The sequence below is a fragment of the Notolepis coatsorum genome (assembly GCF_963971535.1).
Source record: "Notolepis coatsorum genome assembly, chromosome: 2".
Taxonomy (NCBI): Eukaryota; Metazoa; Chordata; class Actinopteri; order Aulopiformes; family Paralepididae; genus Notolepis; species Notolepis coatsorum.
Window position 1 is genome coordinate 22,572,432 of NC_140166.1, and position 19,709 is coordinate 22,592,140.

Consider the following 19,709-nt stretch of genomic DNA (forward strand, 5'->3'; position numbering starts at 1 on the left):
ACGGAGTAGGGCGGATGAATGCTAACGCCGTCCTGACGGGTCGGAGTGTACTATGTGTGTCGTCTAAATGAAGTGCATCACTAGTGACATCACTGGTGACAATGCTAGTATTAACATAAGAGTATTGTTTTTTAAAACCTGTATTGTTTTCTACTGATATCCGCCTCACTCATACCTGTTCCGTTGAAGACGCATAGCATTGTCATTCTGTTTCATATCTTTCATCTGCTTCTGGTGAATCTAATTTATTGTTGTTCTCAACTACAGATATTTATTGATTCATTAAAAAGTATTGAAATATAAAAACGGTTTCTTTTTTTTCTCCCGTCTGATTTCTCCATTGACTTCTGTCACTGAAAGTACACCTCCCTGTACTTTTACTTACATTTACGTCATTTAGCTGACGCTTTTATCTAAAGCAACATGTACAACAGGTCAGCAGGAGGGGTACATATCTGGTGGCTCAAGGGTAAGTGGTATTGTTCATCTAGCAGTGCTGAGCTTGAGTGCTACACTCTGAATTTATTGTTTCTAGTCTTTCAGCACTAGCAGGTTGTCAGGCTCATCTTTATGCGGATGATACAGTTGTCTACTGCATTGCGGATACTGTTCAGGAAGCTATTGTGAACCTGCAGCTTGCGTTTGACACTCCAAAATGCTCTAGCTAAGCTCAAGTTAGTGCTTAATGCTAGTAAAACCAAGTCTGATGTTTTCTAGAGCCAGGGTTATAGATTATGACATGCTACACCTAACAACGGCAAATGGTTTGTATATTGAAAGAGTTAGTGAGTATAAATATCTTGGTATATGGCTGGATGATAAACTTTCTTTTAAATTCCATATAGATAACCTAGCTACAAAATTACGGCAAAAGATTGGTTTCTTGTACTGTAATCACGCTAGTTTTCCTATGTTCTGTAGGAAAAGAATTGTACAGGCTGTTTTTTTGTCAATATTGGACTACAGTGATGTCATTTACAGGCATGCGTCTGCGTCTACAGTAAGGCCTTTGGATTCTGCCTACCACTCCGCCATAAGATTTATTACGGGTGACAAATATCATACTTACCATTGTCTTTTGTATGAGAAGGTAGGCTGGCCATCTCTCTCGTTGCGACGTAGTTATCATGGGTATCTTTTTATCTACAAAGCAATTATTGGCAAACTTCCACCTTATATTACATCTTTGTTGGTCTGGAGTGCTGTCACCTACCAAACTCGTTCGAATGATCGGCTTGTGCTTAGGGTGCCTCGAGTTCGGTCTGAGCTTGGAAATTCTGCCTTCTCCTACGATGCTCCATACACATGGAATACCCTACAACAGACTCTAAAGCTCGGAGCATTCCCGTAATTCATGGAGTTTAAAGGCATTGCACTTGACCTATGTACTGAATCATGTAATTGTTTTTAATCCATCATTGTAGTAATTGTAATTCATTGTAATTAATAACTTATGATATTTGTGTCCTTTGTTAACTCGTCATCACTGTAAATGAGGGAAACCTCAGTGCTTTCACAAGTATAAATAAAGGTTTGAAATTAAATGAATGCATAGTAGTAGATGTAGTAGTATAGGCATAGTAGCATACAGTAGCACATACTGTAGATAGTATAGACAGCATAGTAGTATAGACATAATAACAGTAGATGGTAGTATGGACATAGCATAGTACCTAGTAGAAAGTAGTATACATAGTAAAATAGTAGATAGTAGTGAAGATAGTAGCACAATACATAGTAAATGGTAGTATCGACATAGTAGATAGTAGCATAGTAGGTAATAGTATAGTACATAGTAGACAGGAGGGTTATTTGTGTTGTGTTTGAACCCTCAGGGACTAAACAGCATGACACTCAGAAGTCAATACATATACTGTGATTGAACCATCAGGAACAACATGACACTCAGAAGTCAATACATATACTGTGATTGAACCATCAGGAACAACATGACACTCAGAAGTCAATACATATACTGTGATTGAACCATCAGGAACAACATGACATACAGAAGTCAATACATATACTGTGATTGAACCATCAGGAACAACATGACACTCAGAAGTCAATACATATACTGTGATTGAACCATCAGGAACAACATGACATTCAGAAGTCAACTACATATCATACATGTGTTTGAACCCTCAGGGACTGAACAACATGACACTCAGAAGTCAACTACATATGCCGTGTTTGAGTATTCAGATGGAGAATTCATTGTAATGCAATATCAATACACCTACTGTAAAATCCCATTAATGAAATGATAGCAGAACCATTTAAAGGGGTCCTCTGCTTTGTCAACAGGAAAGACTAAATCAATAATATCATTAATGACCACTTAAGAGTATAATTTTTTTTTTTGAAAAATAACAATTGTCTGTCTGTCTGTCTGTCTGTCTGTCTGTCTGTCTGTCTGTGTGATGTGTGTGTGTGTGTGTGTGTGTGTGTGTGTGTGTGTGTCTGGAGAAGGGTTCGTGGTTGTAGTCAAACAACGTTCCAGACAATGTGTCGCTACACTAATACACGGCCAGAGAAAGACGTTTGTCTTGTTTACATCAGGGTCCCCCATTTTCAATTCATAGTGACATTTATGACATACACAACATACATGACATTTATGGCATAGGGACATATAGGTATTTAGTACTGTTACAGTTGTGACATATACGATATTCAAATATACAGTACTGTTACCCATAGATCCTGACAGAGTATATACATATGATGGGGAGTGGTCTGTACATTAGGAGGGGGTGGGTGGGTGGGAGAGAAATATACATACGGTGGGGAGAGAATATATACATACGGTGGGGAGGAGACTACATTTGGAGGGGGTGGGTGGGTGGGAGAGAAATATACATACGGCGGGGAGAGAATATATACATGCGGTGGGGAGGAGACTGTCTATTAGGGGGGGGTGGGGGGGGGTTTGGACATTTACGGTGGCCAGTTTCTAATTGCAGCCTCCCGTAGGTGCTCTTTAAGAGCGGTTTTGAAGGAGCGTAGGGATTCACATTCCTTTACAGCTTTGGGTATAGGGCGTTCCACATTGATGTGGCATAATTGCGAAACGTGTTTAGTCCCTTGTTTGAGCCGAATCTGGGTTTAACATGATTTGTTGAGCTTCCTCTGGTGTTGTGGTTGTGGTATTCACTGACCTTTGGGAAGTATTTTGACATGTACATGGGTACCTTAGTCGTATAGTGTATCTTGTAGACCAGGCCCATTGCAAGTTGCTGTACTCTGTCGTCTACTCTAATGAATGAATGAATGAATGAAAACTTTATTTAACAGATTGCAGAATGGGTACAATACAGTACGGCTCAATACACAGTTGTTAAGGGGATGCAGACCAGAGAAAGAAGTTTGTCTTGTTTACATCAGGGTCCCCCATTTTCAATTCATATTGACATTTATGACATACTCAACATACATTTATGGCATAGGGACATACAGGTATTTAGTACTGTTACATTTGTGACATATACGATATTCAAATGTACAGTACTGTTACCCATAGATCCTGACAGAGAGTATATACATATGATGGGGATGAGACTGTACATTAGGAGGGGGTGGGTGGGTGGGAGAGAAATATACATACGGTAGGGAGGAGACTGTACATTTGGAGGGGGTGGGTGGGTGGGAGAGAAATATACATACGGCAGGGAGAGAATATATACATGCGGTGGGGAGGAGACTGTCTATTAGGAGGGGGTGGGGGGTTTGGACATTTACGGTGGCCAGTTTTGAATTGCCGCCTCCCGTAGGTGCTCTTTAAGAGCGGTTTTGAATGTGGGTAGGGATTCACATTCCTTTACAGCTTTGGGTAGGGAATTCCACATTGATGTGGCATAATTGCAAAACGTGTTTAGTCCCTTGTTTGAGCCGAATCTGGGTTTAACATGATTTGTTGAGCTTCCTCTGGTGTTGTGGTCGTGGTATTCACTGACCTTTGGGAAGTATTTTGACATGTACATGGGTACCTTAGTCGTATAGTGTATCTTGTAGACCTAAGCCATCCTAAGTTGTCAAAGTGGGCAGGGGTGAGGTGGGTTCTAGGGGTAAGGTCAAGTAGAAGTCTGACCTGTTTGTTTTGTGATGTTTGTAATCTTGTTTTTAGCGCCTTTGAGGTGCTTTGGTACCATGAGGTGCAAGCATAGTCGTAGTACCCTTGAATGAGTGCTCCTGCCAGAGTCTTCAGGGTATTCTTGTTTACCAGAGAGGAGATCCGGTACAAGAATCTATTTCGTTGGTTGACTTTTTTTATTACCTTGGATGCCATTTTGTCACAGGAAAGATTTGCCTCTAGGATGGAACAGGCACGCGGGAACTATAAAACGGCAGGAGGTGCTGGGGGGTCGCCAGATTAAAAAAAACAATTTTTTTTTTTTTTTTTGGTCAGGCCACTGAACTTAGAAGCAGGCCAGGCCAGTGTTTCTATTTGCACCAGCGCAATAGTTAGATAACCTAGGTGGGGAACAACCAGGAGATCACTGCAACTCACACAAGTTGGAGAACTATCTCTCTCTCTCTCTCTCTTGCTCTCACACACACACAAAGGGAGCCGCATGTGATTGGTGGAGGCGGGATCCTTACGAAAAACTGCTAATCATTGACACATGCTAGCCTGTAATAATCCCCCCCAGAAAAATGTACTTTGCATTTGATATATTGCAAATATATGCCATCACACACACTGGCATTTAAAGGGTTAGAATTATAAAATGAATATGTGGTGTTATGATCAGGGCTGAAGTTGAATAAAATATTGTATTTATCAATTAAAAAAAACTGAAAATCCATAAAAATCTGTGTTGTTGCTAATCATACATATGCTAGCCTGTTTTTTAACAATAAGTTGTGATGCCATCACAAACACTGGCATTTAAAGGGTACAAATAAAAAAAATGCCTGCACCAGAATGCAGGAAATTAAGTCTTTGTAACAAAAAAAATCCTGGTGGGGGACCCCCAGACCCCCTGCTTAAAAAGTGGCCTGACTGGGGCTATATTTCCTGGCCTGAATGATTTCCCCAGTCCGGCCCTGGTTAAAAGCCTCCAATGCTTATTAGTGTGTGTGCGTTTGAACGTTTGCATGTTTCAACCATACATTTCCATTTAAAATATTTTTTTTTTACCTCCTATAATAGTGGGGGTCGCGGCTCTCTGACACCGTTTTTTTTGGGTCGCGGCCTGAAAATTTTGGGAACCCCTGGTCTAGCCTGTACCCCCCAAACATGTTGCTGGCCCCGTCAAAACAGTATCCTATCAGCCTCTCCATGGGCAGGTTGAGGCGTAAAAGTATTTTATACACAAAAACAGCGTCTCGGCTGTTGTGTCTGGGCCGGGCATTGTAAAAACCCCAAAAGAAGTTCTGAGCTTCCAAGTTGTCATCGGCTAACTGTATATTACACGAGAATTGACATCAGTGGTTCCGTCAGCGCTCAAGCCAAAGATTGGGCTTTTGGATGCTTTGCCTCTAATTTGTCGCTGAATATCATGGGCAAGCAGCTGTAAGATTTCGTTTTGGATGTTGTTGGACATCCAGTTGTCTCTCTTTTGGAGCCAATTCTTCAACTCGGGATCAGACTCGGTGCGCACTCTTTCCATCATGAGCTGCCATAACACCCCATCCCTATTTGCATCACCCCTCAGTGGAAGCCCCTGGCGCCCGAGGGGGGGTATAGGGGAACAGACTCAGTTAACTCTTCAATACCTGATGCTGAGGCTGAACCTGTCGTCTCTGTCTCTCTCTGACGTTTATCAGATTTAGTGGGACTGTCACTGGGACCGGCGGGACGTTTCGAAAATAAATCTGATATTTTTCTTTTCTGCGAGTGAGACATTCTGTGCTAGCAAAGTCTGACTACTAGCTCAAATCGACTGACTGCGCAAGCACTGTATCACAGTAGCTCAGTGGTTCGTGGCGCGTGGGAAGGGCGGGAGACGGGAGGTGAATACAATTAGTTGTTTCACCTGTCATTCAATCAGTCTGTGACAGTCTGTCATCACTCGAAAATCTACTCGGTTTTACACGTATGATTGTGTACATACAGTAGTGTAATGAATGAATGAAAACTTTATTTAACAGATTGGAGAATGGCTACAATACAGTACGGCTCAATACACACAATATTAAAATGGTGACGTGCTTTGAGCAGGATAAACTTATAATATACAGTGTTACAGTTATACAGTTACAGTATATATAAATATATAAATACTGCCATAAAAAAAATATAATAATTTGCAATAATTGAGAGGGGGTGCTGCAGCAGTGCAGCACCCCCCCGCACCCCCCCTTCCCGCGTCCCTCATGGGACTATAATAGATAGACTATAATATTTTGTTTTTATTTATGTATTTACTTATTTATTTATGTATGTATTTAGGCAGGCAGGTCCCATGCACGGAGACACCTATGGGAGACAGACACCAGATCTCTCTCTCTGGGGTGTGAGTGACATCTCACATGACCTCCTCTGAGCGGAGCGCACAGCAGGCGCAGCAACAAAACGGAGAGTCGCGCGTCATAGTCTTTCCTTTTAACCCAAGTCCTCCTTCGGAGAGGAGCCGGAGCACTGACCGTTCAACACCAGAACCCGCCGTGAGCCGCGGAACAAACCACCAAAATGGTAGCTACGACATTTCATTATTGTGTCTTATATAAATGTATACATTTGTGGATCTTTCAGACCTCTCCGCCATAACAGTAATAATAATTATAGGCTATGATGACGCAGATTTGACTGCCAGGAAAGTGATGATCAAAATAATATTAATAATAATAATCATCATGATGATAATAATAATAATATTCCTATAGGTCCAGTCATTATCTCAACAACAGCTGTGCCTGAATATCACCAAACAAGCTGACAACACGCTGATAAGACTAACTACGCGTTGCATTTCGAAGTGAAGCGCAAGTTGCGCCTGTATGTCTGTACTGTAATATGTATGTCTGTGCGCTACGAGGCGCAAGTGGACGCGTTTGGAACGGAATTATTTGTAATAATTATACTAAACCCTCCGACCTTATAGCGTTAGACTTCATGAGACTATCGACTTGTGTTATATGTTGTGTTTAAGTTTCGGTGTGCCCATTTCGTTACTGGGGGTGCAGCTATTGAAATAACCTTACCGCCTGTTATAAATAACCTTACCCCCAGTTATATATAGCATCGACACAAGCACGCCCACTGCTCCCTGAGATGGCCGTATTAAAGTTTCATGCGCCAAGGTTGGGTGAGCACTTTCTGCCATGCACGCTGTTGTATAGGATACATAGTAGACTGTATGTGTTACTCTAAACACAGTAAACAAAAACTACTACACTTGCTACAATGACAGCAGGTGTGCGACACCCAAATATATTTTAGTATTGTTGTCTCGGGTCACGTGCATCACTGCACTGCAGCAAATAAGGCCACTAAAACATTAATGAAATGAAGTTGTGTATGACTACAAACTGCCATCAAACATTCCTTCGCAGCATTGATAGGGCTTTGATTTATATAGCCTATACGTGGCTGTACTTTGTTCTTTTTTATGCTTATATGCATTTGAAGGGTCAAAATGTAGGGGTCACCCTACATCAGTTCTACGGTAGAACTTCTACCTCAACTGTACCTCAAACTACTTCAACTCTACCTTAACCTTACCTCAACCCATGGGCCGGACTTGGGAAATAATTCATACCGGGAGATATAGCGCGTAATATAGCCCCAGTCAGGCCACTTTTTAAGCGGGGGTCTGGGAGTCGCCCACCAGGAAACTTTTGTTACAAAGACTTAATTTCCTGCATTCTGGTGAATTTTAGTGCATGTGAATCACAAACTATTGAGCCAACAATTGCTTAGTACACAATGTACTGTTATGAACCTCAAATAAAACTGTTGTGGCACTAAAAAAGCAAGAGCACAACATATTTTTCTATTTAGTGTGGGTGACCCACACACTATTGTAATCTATACTATTTATTATTTATTCCGCCGATTTTTGTCCGCTAACTGCTCCCAGAGCTTTCGCACCACATGTGTAAGGTATCAAAACGACCGGCTTGGTCCAACTGGAGTTGCTATTAATTATTGGAAAGTTTCACCGCACCATTTGGCTACAAATCGACTTTAAACAGGAAATTTCTGTCCATAGGGAATGAATGGCGGAATGTAATTAACTAGAGTGTAGAAGCTGCATTTTTTTGTTTTACCATCACCTTTTGTAAATTGCGACAGTGATCTAAATTTTGGACGTAGATATAAAAACAACACATCAAAACGATGGCACGACTGTGCCTTCGCTCACAAAAGAAAAATAAATGGAATTGGACATTTCTATCTCAACTTATGACCATTTCTTTGAAAGTCATGCTCCACATACACACGAATGGGGTTTGCGCTCTAGCAGAAATCTGTGATTTTACTGTTTCCCCCCTTGTTTTCAGATCGCCACCCAGGCCACAATTGTCGTCGGAATTACACAATATCACACATAACCCTTCATTCAGGTCCTCAAGTGCTCATATTAAGACGACTAAGGAGGCTTTCACACTAGCCATCGGGGTCGAATCGGGGTCGAATCAGAGCGCGATCGCACCAGAATATCGCGTGATGAGAACGCTCCCCCCGTCCCCGGGGACGCTGATTCGCTCCAAACCTGGACCCCTGGAATAGGTGGTCTCAGGTGCGCGCCAGTGTTCCCGACAACGGAGCGGGGGGCGTGGTGTGCAAGCTTACTGTAATGCTTTCATGCTTGCTTGAATTTTGGGCAGATAAAAACATACAGCAACAACTGGACAATACCCACAAAAACGATAATTATGGGCAATTTGGCGAGTTCAGACCTCAACCAAACAAGCATGTTGAGCCTCACGGCTCAGTGGATGAAAACTTTGAGATGAAGCCACGTTACAAGCACAAGACTTCCCTGGCTCGCATTAGGCTTGGCAATTTTTTTGCCATTGCTATGTCTACTACATTGGTTTCTTGTTCGAATGCATTTATTTCTATAGACCAGTGGTGCCCAACCAGTCGGCCGTGATCGACCGGTAGATCAATGACATGCAATATAATTGACACGAGCAATGGGCTAACGTTAGCTGCTAACTAGTAATAACCAGGCTAAGCTAACTAGCGTTAGCCGCTAACCCTGGAAAACGCTCAAAGCGGACTCCACGACACCAGTTCCATTCGTGAGAAAAGGGGGTGGGTTATATTGACAAGGCTTGACAACAGAGGTTCAAATATAACTTCATATTTATTAGTTATTTGTTTCCTTATATCAGCATCCAGTTTCCACCACCGTATGTTAAACTCTTCCTGTGTTGACGTTAGAGTGTGACATCATCGCCTACGGCAGCTTACACGCTCAAAACGCAAACCGTAAACAAAACCCGGAGCACACCAAGACTGCAGTGTGTACGCAAACTAGAGGGGGGAGCGGGAGGCAGCAGGTCCGGACGGCATCCCCGGCCGCGTCCTAAAAGTCTGTGCCGACCAACTGGCCCCAGTATTCACTGACATATTTAACCTGTCCTTAGAACAGGCTGTCATCCCCACCTGCCTGAAGAAGTCCACTATTATCCCTGTACCCAAAAAATCCAAGCCTGCTTGCCTCAACGACTACCGCCCTGTAGCTCTCACCTCCATAGCCATGAAGTGCTTTGAGAAGCTAGTAAAGGGCTACATCTGCTCCTCCCTCCCCATCAACATGGACCCCCTGCAATTTGCATACCGCCCCAACAGGTCCACGGAGGACGCCATAGCCCATGTGCTGCACACAGCAGCATCACACCTGGACAAGAGGCAGGGGAACTATGTGAGAATGCTATTCATCGACTACAGCTCGGCATGCAATACCATAGTCCCCTCCATACTCATAGCCAAGCTCAGGGACCTGGGCTTGAACTATGACCTCTGCCAGTGGGTCTTGGACTTCCTGACTGGCAGACCCCAGGTGGTGAGAGCAGGCAACTGCACCTCCTCATCCATCACCCTCAACATAGGGGCCCCCCAGGGCTGTGTTCTGAGTCCCCTCCTCTACTCCCTGTACACACACGACTGTGTGGCTCAGCGGAGTAGCAATACAATCATCAAATTTGCTGACGACACAGTGGTGGTGGGCCTGATCTCTGCCAACGACGAGAGGGCCTACCTGGAAGAGGTCAAGGTCCTGGCGGGATGGTGCCAGGAAAACAGCCTCTCCCTGAACGTCAGCAAAACAAAGGAGATGATTGTGGACTTCAGGAGGTCGGGGGTCAAGGACTACAGCCCGCTCAGCATCGACGGGGCACCGGTTGAGAGAGTCAACAGCTTTAAGTACCTCGGAGCCTACATATCCGAGGACTTGACATGGACCACACACATTGACAGTGTTGTGAAGAAGGCACGACAACGCCTCTACTTCCTCAGGCGCCTAAGGAAGTTCCAAGTCAGTCAGAAGATCCTTAAGAACTTCTACTCATGTACAATAGAGAGCATCTTGACCGGCAACATCACCTCCTGGTTTGGGAATAGCACTGCACAAGACCGAAGCAGACTACAAAGAGTGACACGTTCAGCCGAACGCACAATTGGAGGGGGGCTCCCCACCCTCCAGAACATTTACAACAAGCGTTGCAAGGGCAAGGCTAAGAGAATCATTAAAGACTCCAGTCACCCGAACAACTGCCTCTTTGAACTGCTGCGGTCAGGCAAGCGATACCGGAGTCTCAAGGCGAGCACAGAAAGACTCAGAAGAAGCTTCTATCCCCAGGCCATCAGGCTGCTAAACGAACAATGAACACTACACAACAACAACCACCAAACGCACATAGCACACACATCCACACGCACACACTCACTTTAAACAAACACACTGTAGCACCCACTCCACACACTTTATAGCACACACCCACTTTAAACAAACACACTGTAGCACCCACTCCCCACACTTTATATTTATTGATGAAGGATTGCACTACAACTCGTACACCTTACTGTAAATTGTACCTAAATTGTACCTCATCCCATTTCTGCTTTGCACTATATAGTACTGTACATTAGTACACTGCATAGTATTGTATATTATATGGTAACTCAGAACATTGTACATATGTCTATACCGAACACTGTGACCTCATTTTCTTCTTCTAAATTACATGCTATACTATGTTATTTGATACTATCTTGTCTAGCACAGTCTCTGGAGCGTAACAGTAAGAAGCATTTTGTATGAAAGTATTCTGTACTTCTGTATGACAACTATTAAAGAAACTTGAGGGAGGAAGTTCGCACCCAAGGACGGAGCGGAGCTGATTCGACCCTGAATGGCTAGTGAGAAAGCCCCCTAAGCTTCATCTCTTATCGTTTTGCTTTAATCATCGTGAGACTGAAGGACGCCTCAGCCCTCATTGAAATACTTGGGGATAGAGTCTGCCGTCAGTTAGGATTCAAATCAATTAAGGGGAGCAGGTGTGCATGACTCAGAGGGAGCTGTCAATCAACTCAGTACTGCTGACCTAGCAATGACCTCTCAGGGCATTAACCCTTGATGTCCCCTTTTTGTATCTTTTGAACCGTTTGTCGTAGAGACTTGCGGGTTGTGTCATTGTACTCAGTAGGGATATCCTCTTTCATTGGTCTATGTTGACCACTCCCCCGATCCGTAGGCCACACCACCTAGGCCACGCCCCCTTTGTGTATCTTTTGAACCGTTTGTCGTAGAGACTTGCGGGTTGTGCCATTGTACTCAGTAGGGATATCCTCTTTCATTGGTCTATGTTGACCACACTCCCGATCCTTAGGCCACACCCCCTTTTTGTATCTTTTGAACCGTTTGTCGTAGAGACTTGCGGGTTGCGCCATTGTACTCAGTAGGGATATCCTCTTTCATTGGTCTATGTTGACCACTCCCTCGATCATTAGGCCACACCCCCTTTTTGTATCTTTTGAACCATTTGTCGTAGCGACTTGCGGGTTGTGCCATTGTACTCAGTAGGGATATCCTCTTTCATTGGTCTATGTTGACCACTCCCCCGATCCTTAGGCCACACCCCCTTTTTGTATCTTTTGAACCGTTTGTCGTAGAGACTTGCGGGTTGTACCATTGTACTCAGTAGGGATAACCTCTTTCATTGGTCTATATTGACCACGTCCTTAGGCCGTGCCCCCTTTTTGTATCTTTTGAACCGTTTGTCATAGAGACAATACAGACCCTCTCCCGTTGGCCGGCAGTGCACAGGCATCACGCACACTTTCACAATTTCCCCGCGCGGAATTGTCAATTTTTTGTCTATTTGTCTATTTCTTTTATTTAAATTGTTTAATTAAAAACAAAGGTTCGAACGTCCGTTCAAAAAACCCTGACGAAGTTTGAATCACTTTATTCAAATTGAGGATTTAGTTTGAGGATATAAAAAAAAGAATTTATAAAAAAGAAGATCTCATTGTGCATCTTGAAACAGTACTGAACAGTACTGAACAGACAGACTAAACAACATAGATTGAAGCCTGCATTTCTCAACCAAGGTGCCTTGCCTACCGTTTTGCTGGGGAAAGAGACAATACAGAGACAATACAGACCCTCTCCCGTTGGCACATTTAGTCCCCTAATATGGTAAGAGTATAACACTTTAGTTTTCAGACACAAGGGTTAAATTATTTATTTGTTTCTTGGCAGATTTAACATTGGGCTTTTGACAGGGGAGATGATGATGCATTGCATGGTAACGTTAGCTAGCTAACATCCACATGTTTATTTTTATCACTGACTAACCTGCTGGTCCCTTGACTTTGGTGCAAGAAACATTTGATAAATGTTGCCGGATTTAGCAGCATCTCCTGTAAGGGCCTTTCTTTTTTTGTTTTCTCCCTCTCTGCTCCACCCTTTCTCTTTCTTCCACTGTCCATCTTGACATCAACGTTAATTGACTTTCGCTCTATCTCTCCCGAGTCCCTCACTACCTGGCTCACTGGCTGTTATTCTGCAGAGTGCCATCTGCCATTCCATTCGCCGTCTCCGCTGTCAATCAGTTGTATCGCCTGGTCCCGCCTCCACCAATCACATGCGGCAGTGCGGCTCCATTTGTGTATGTGTGAGCCGCGAGAGGGAGAGAGTCAGAGAGATAGTTCTCCAACAGTGAAATCCTGGTTGTTCCCCACCCACCTAGGTTATCTAACTATCACGCCACCGCAACTAGAAACAATGGCCTGGTAAAAAAAAAAAAAAGTTAAATATATATATTTTTTATTTACAATTCTTTTTATTTTTTTTATGTGCAGGCCAGGCCACCGGGAAAACTCCCGGTGCTCCCGATGGCCAGTCCGGGCCTGCCTCAACCCTACCTCATCCTTACCTCAAGCCTATCCCAACTATACCTATACCCCAACCCTATACCTCAACCTAAGAAAGATATGAAACAGAATGACGATGCTACACGTCTTCAATGGAACAGGTGTGAGTGAGGCGGATATCAGTAGAAAACAATACAGTTTTTAAAAACAATACTCTTATGTTAGTGATGTCACTAGTGATGCACTTCATTTAGACGACACACATAGTACACTCCGACCCGTCAGGACGGCGTTAGCATTCAGCCGCCCTACTCCGTTCACAAGAACAGAAAGAACAATCGAAACACTAAATCATCATTATGGAATCAGAATAATATAGATCGAGTTAAAGGGCAAGTACAGAATTTTGGACCCCTAGCCCTGTGTCCTACTTACCAGTAGTCCAGTTTGTCATACTATACACCCGCAGCTCCCGCTAAGTTAGCCACCAAGCTAATGCTAAGTCAATGGGGCCACGCTCCACTCTGTACAAGCGGTGAGAATAAATGCTGAAACATAATGTGGGTGTGACCACAGTGGGTGTGGAGCAGGTTAACCTTTAATCTTGAAGTAACTTCCCCTTTAATTGGGTTTGAGGTATTAGAAATAGAGAATGTAAACAAAGTCACGTAGTGGCACGTCATTGTGATTCAAATCAAACGATTCACCTTCGTCTGTGACAAGCGGCGGTCAACCTGGCGGGATTTCGACGGGATTCGTTACAACTTGGCATCTAATGTACCGATCTCACTCTAATCTCTGTGTCTCCTCAGGTGAACTTCACAGTAGACCAGATCTCACTCTAATCTCTGTGTCTCCTCAGGTGAACTTCACAGTAGACCAGATCCGTGAGATCATGGACAAGAAGGCCAACATCAGGAACATGTCCGTGATCGCCCACGTGGACCACGGCAAGTCCACCCTGACCGACTCGCTGGTGTCCAAGGCTGGCATCATCGCCGGGGCGCGTGCCGGCGAGACCCGGTTCACCGACACCCGGAAGGACGAGCAGGAGAGGTGTATCACCATCAAATCCACGTAGGTACCGGCCGAGCTGCACCGGAAGCTCCTAACCCCGCTGACGCTGCGGCAACGCATGTCAGCATCTCACCGCGCGTTTCGTGCTGTTGTGTTCCTTGACATCCGCTCGTCGTGAAGATTAAAGGAACATGCCAACTTTTGGGAAATTAGCTTACCGTCTTATATATACCAGTTTCCTCTCTGTGCGTTCAGTAGAAAGCTATCTGGCTGCACGTTAGCCTAGCTTAGCACAATGAATGGAAGCGGACAGTGCCGGTTAGCCTTCGGGAAAGGTGTTAGTTATGTAATCACTGCTAATAATTAGCCCTCTGACTCGAAAATGAACTTTGCTTTTATTATTTTATAATTTTTTTCATGCTTTTTAATCTTTAAATTGTTTCAATGTGAATGAAATGTGTTAATTAAACTTGCTTTGCCTCCACTAGAGAAACCCAGTCCACTAATAGTCATACATTATCATACATTAAACAATTAGTTGATTGAATCAATATGTCTGTAAAACTGTGCTCACATGCAATCATGCATGAAGACCTCTTCAAATCACTGGCTTACCAGAGAGGGTCAGATTTAAATAAATAACAAAATAAAATAAAAAGCACCAAGCTCATTGACTAACTGACTAACACTTAGTCTTGGTCGACTCGGACTGAACTGAACAATTAACTGAGGTGAAGAGAAGGGTCGCCCTATTCTTCTATTCCCCTATTTACTTGAGTTTTGTTTCTAGACAAGAGAGTAGAGAGGACATTAAGCTCAGTCATTCATAGTTAGACATATTATGGACGTGCATAGAACCTTAACGACTTTCATTACAGTTAGACATAGTTATGGACGTGCATAGAACCCTAATGATTTTCATTACAGTTAGACGTAGTTATGGACGCGCATAGAACCCTAATGATTTTCATTACAGTTAGACATAGTTGTGGACGTGCATAGAACCCTAATGATTTTCATTACAGTTAGACATAGTTATGGACGTGCATAGAACCCTAATGATTTTCATTACAGTTAGACGTAGTTATGGACGCGCATAGAACCCTAATGATTTTCATTACAGTTAGACATAGTTGTGGACGTGCATAGAACCTTAACCATTTTTATTCTAAAATAATTATATTAGAAATATATATGTATTCTACTCCTTTCCTTTTAACTAAGCAATTTCCCAGACAAGTACTCTAAGTTGAATGAATGAATGAATGAAGTTTATTTCGAGTCATTTAGCATGTAGGGAAAAAAAGTGGTAGTCCACAACCTCCTAATTTTTGTTTGTTTTGGCGACATCTGCTGGTGATAAGCGGTCGTTGCTGTTGCATTTCTGCACCATATTGACTTGCTTTCCACTACTGAGTTAGTCTTCTATTCATTCCAAACAAACTTCTGTTGCTGCTGGTGATGTAAAACGTATCACTCCCTGTGTGGTGGATGATTTTCCTGAGAATGTCCTACCAGACACCATTGTTTAGAACAGGGATATCCTAGGCGGTTAGGTGGCCGAGCGGAGATTGCGTTCGTCACCAGCCCCGGAGCTGAGCTGGATTTGCCTGTTCGAATCCAGCTCACAGCTCCGGGGTTGTCACCAGCTTGGCTGGCCGTCTGCACTGATACAATTGGCTGTATCAGAGGGTGGGAGAAGCTGGCGGGGTGGGTCCGGGTCGTTGTAAACAGCGACTCCTACAGTTCGGTCGGGGCGCCTGCTAAGCGCGGATTGGACGTGAGGGGGATAGTGTGGTCCTCCCACACGCTACGCCCTCTCAATGAGAATCCGCGCTGCCAGGTGAAAAGAAGCGGTGATTGGCTGGACGTGTGTCGGAGGAAGCACGTGGTAGCCTCCACTCTCCCAGATGATCTGACTGTGGGGGGTAAGTGCGCAGCGACCAGGAAGGGACTGGGAATTGGCATACGACTAACATTGGGATGGGAGAAAATCGGAGGAAAATGGAGAAAAAAAAAAAAAAAAAAAAAAAAAGAACAGGGATATCCTATCAGACACCAGTGTTTAGAACAGAGATGTCCTACCAGACACCAGTGTTTAGAACAGGGATATCCTTTTTTTTTTTATCCACTTTTTCTCCCATTTTTCTATATTTTCTCCCATCCCAATTTTCGTATCATCCAATTCAACCCTCCCCTGTCACGGACGCTGTTTCTTGCCTCCCACAAGCCGGCTGCAATGTGGACTAAGTCATACATAGCACAAGTCCCCTCCGGTACTTGAGGTAACAGCAGTCGCATCTTTTCACCTGCGCAGCTCGATCTCTCAGTGGCGAGGAGTAACGCGTGGGAGGCTCACGCTGCCCCCGACACTTCCTGATTCTACTGCGCAGGCGCACCAACCGACCTGTAGGAGTCGCTGTCCACAACGCCCGATCCCCACCCATCAGTTTCCCACCCCCTAATACGGCCAATGTGTATTAGTACGGACGACCAGCTAAACTGAAAGCAAATGTGGAGCGCTGGGCTCGAACTGACGAGCCCAGCGTCTCCAGCATTTCGTGGCGAGCGCCTTGCCCACTACAGAACAGGGATATCCTATCAGACACCAGTGTTTAGAACAGAGATGTCCTACCAGACACCAGTGTTTAGAAGAGGAATGTCCTACCAGACACCAGTGTTTAGAACAGAGATGTCCTACCAGACACCAGTGTTTAGAAGAGGAATGTCCTACCAGACACCAGTGTTTAGAAGAGGAATGTCCTACCAGACACCAGTGTTTAGAAGAGGAATGTCCTACCAGACACCAGTGTTTAGAAGAGGAATGTCCTACCAGACACCAGTGTTTAGAACAGAGATGTCCTACCTGGTCCAGACACCAGTGATTAGAACAGAGATGTCCTACCAGACACCAGTGATTAGAACAGAGATGTCCTACCAGACACCAGTGATTAGAACAGGGCCGTCCTACCAGACACCAGTGTTTAGAACAAGGATGTCCTACAATTTTCTTGCAAAGCTTAGCTTTATACTTATAGCACATGCATGAGCCTGGTCTCTTTTGAATGAATGAATGAATGAATGAATGAATGAATGAAAACATTTATTTTTGAACATGTATTCTTCATATTCCTTCAAACAAATCACGGTATCTAGCTCCGTCAAACAGAACAATCATAACAACAACAAATAAAAAGAAAATGTAAAAACAATACAAAAAAACATTCAAAAAAAGGAATTATAAACAAAAAGTCAAGAGCAATGTATTTAGTTAGCAGACATGTCCAAAAAAGGAGTAGAGGGAAGCTAAGCTTATAGATCCCTACCCCCTTACATTAACTTCACTCCACAAACAGATATGCACATGCTTTTCAGCGTAGTGTGTACCATTGGTTGTTTAAGATTCCCTCTCCCTTTTAAGTTATATTCTCCTTCCCTGTCTCTGAACCATTTTTGAATGTTGCCTGGGATTAGTTTTTATCTGGCTTTGTATACAATAAGGGCAGTTTTGAAATCAACTAGGTCCATACATTTCAATGTTTGTAGCTTTATAAATAAGTTATTGGTGTGTTCATAATATCCTACATTGTTGATTATTCTTATTGCTTTTTTTTGCATGGTGCATATTGGCTATAGAGTGCTTTTGTAGGTATTACCCCACACCTCCGCACAGTAGTTCATATGTGGTAGGAAGAGTGTACAGTACAGTGTATACAGTGTTTTTTTGTTTAGAATGTGTCTTATCTTACATAAAATACCAACACTCTGTGCCAATTTAGTCCTGACATATTTGACCTGAGGTTTCCAGTTGAGTTTGTGGTCTACTATTATTACACCCAGAAATGTATTCTCAAATACCCTTTCCAGTTTAATACTATCAATCATTAGTTCGCCCGGTGTGTTTTCTTGTATATCACGTTTACCAAATATCATGAATTTTTTATTTTTTTATATTTAATGATAATTTATTTGCATCAAACCACACTTTCAGCTTGGATAGCTCAGCTGCGACATTTCTTAACAGCATTTGGAGGTTCTCTCCCTCACAGAAGACGTTTGTATTGTCAGCAAAAATAAAAATTTTCTATATTTTTGACGCATTACCTATATCATTTATATACAGTATGAATAGTTTCGGGCCCAGAATTGACCCTTGCGGCACACCACATAGTATGTTTGACTGAGTGGACCTGTACTCCCCCAACTGCACAAACTGTTGTCTTTGTTCTAACAGTTCTTATATCCAGTGTGTTTCAGAAGCAGTTCTTGTATCCAGTGTGTTTCAGAAGCAGTGCTTGTATCCAGTGTGTTTCAGTAACAGTGCTTGTATCCAGTGAAACAGTGCTTGTATCCAGTGTGTCTCAGAAGCAGTGCTTGTATCCAGTGTGTCTCAGTAACAGCAGTCTTCTCAGACCTCCAGCTAACTGAAGGTCATTCCCTCCCTGCAGAGCGATCTCTCTGTACTATGAGCTCAGAGAGAGCGACTTGGCCTTCATCAAACAGAGCAAGGACGGTGCCGGCTTCCTCATTAACTTGATTGACTCTCCTGGCCACGTGGACTTCTCCTCCGAGGTCACTGCCGCTCTGAGGGTCACAGACGGAGCACTTGTAGTGGTAGACTGTGTCTCAGGTACGAGACCTGCCTGCCCGCACTGCTTGTCCTGCACCTGTCAAGTCTCATACCCACAAACACCCACAAACACCTGTGACCGCCGCTCACGTACAACCATGTTCAGACACAGGTCATATTATGAAGACACTGTCACTTATTTAGGTGTATATTAGTGCCTACACACACACAAAGTATAAACTGTGAGAGTTGTAAAACGGTTGGTATTTTTTTATGAAATTGGTTTCTTTTAACACTTTCAGAGCCACCAGGGGGTGTCATACTTACCTGGCTGAATGCCAGCACCCACTTCAATGATAGCGTTGTGAACGCATAATCTCTGTCTTAAATTATGGCTATGTGTCTAATCTGCCCGTCGCTTATCAATGACTTGTTTGCAGTCAACATTGTCGAAACGGATTGTTTTTTAATCGCTTCATTTCCGTTTGATAGCATTTTGAAAAGCCCTCGTTTTTCAGGAAAATATAAAGATTCCGTGATAAACAGCATTTACTGGAATATTCGGGCATACACAAAAACGTTGTAATTTTTCGGCCTATTTATGAATAGTTTTCAAATAAACGCTAGATTATCGATAGTATATGGGTACTTATGCACGCTATAGAAGCGGGCTGAAATATCGATTCTCTCATTTCCTGATCAGCGGCACACACACACACACACACACACTGGACACGTTGATATATCTGTGAAAAAAGCTCTGATTATCCCAAGACTGGTAAAATAGATTCCTTACCTCAGATCAGATGTTATCCAAAAAGATTATTCCAATTCCTGATC

The 19,709-nt window shown here is 43.4% G+C and overlaps 1 protein-coding gene across 1 annotated transcript in view; it reads left to right on the plus strand.

The window, feature by feature from the left end:
• Positions 1-6,524: 6,524 nt before the first annotated feature.
• Positions 6,525-19,709, plus strand: part of eef2l2 (eukaryotic translation elongation factor 2, like 2) — a 38,809-nt gene continuing 25,624 nt past the window's right edge. The window contains exons 1-3 of the mRNA XM_084307528.1: positions 6,525-6,643; positions 14,145-14,359; positions 18,748-18,929. Coding sequence (XP_084163654.1) covers positions 6,641-6,643; positions 14,145-14,359; positions 18,748-18,929 — 400 coding nt within the window. The 5' untranslated portion in view covers positions 6,525-6,640. The remainder of the gene's footprint in view (positions 6,644-14,144; positions 14,360-18,747; positions 18,930-19,709) is intronic.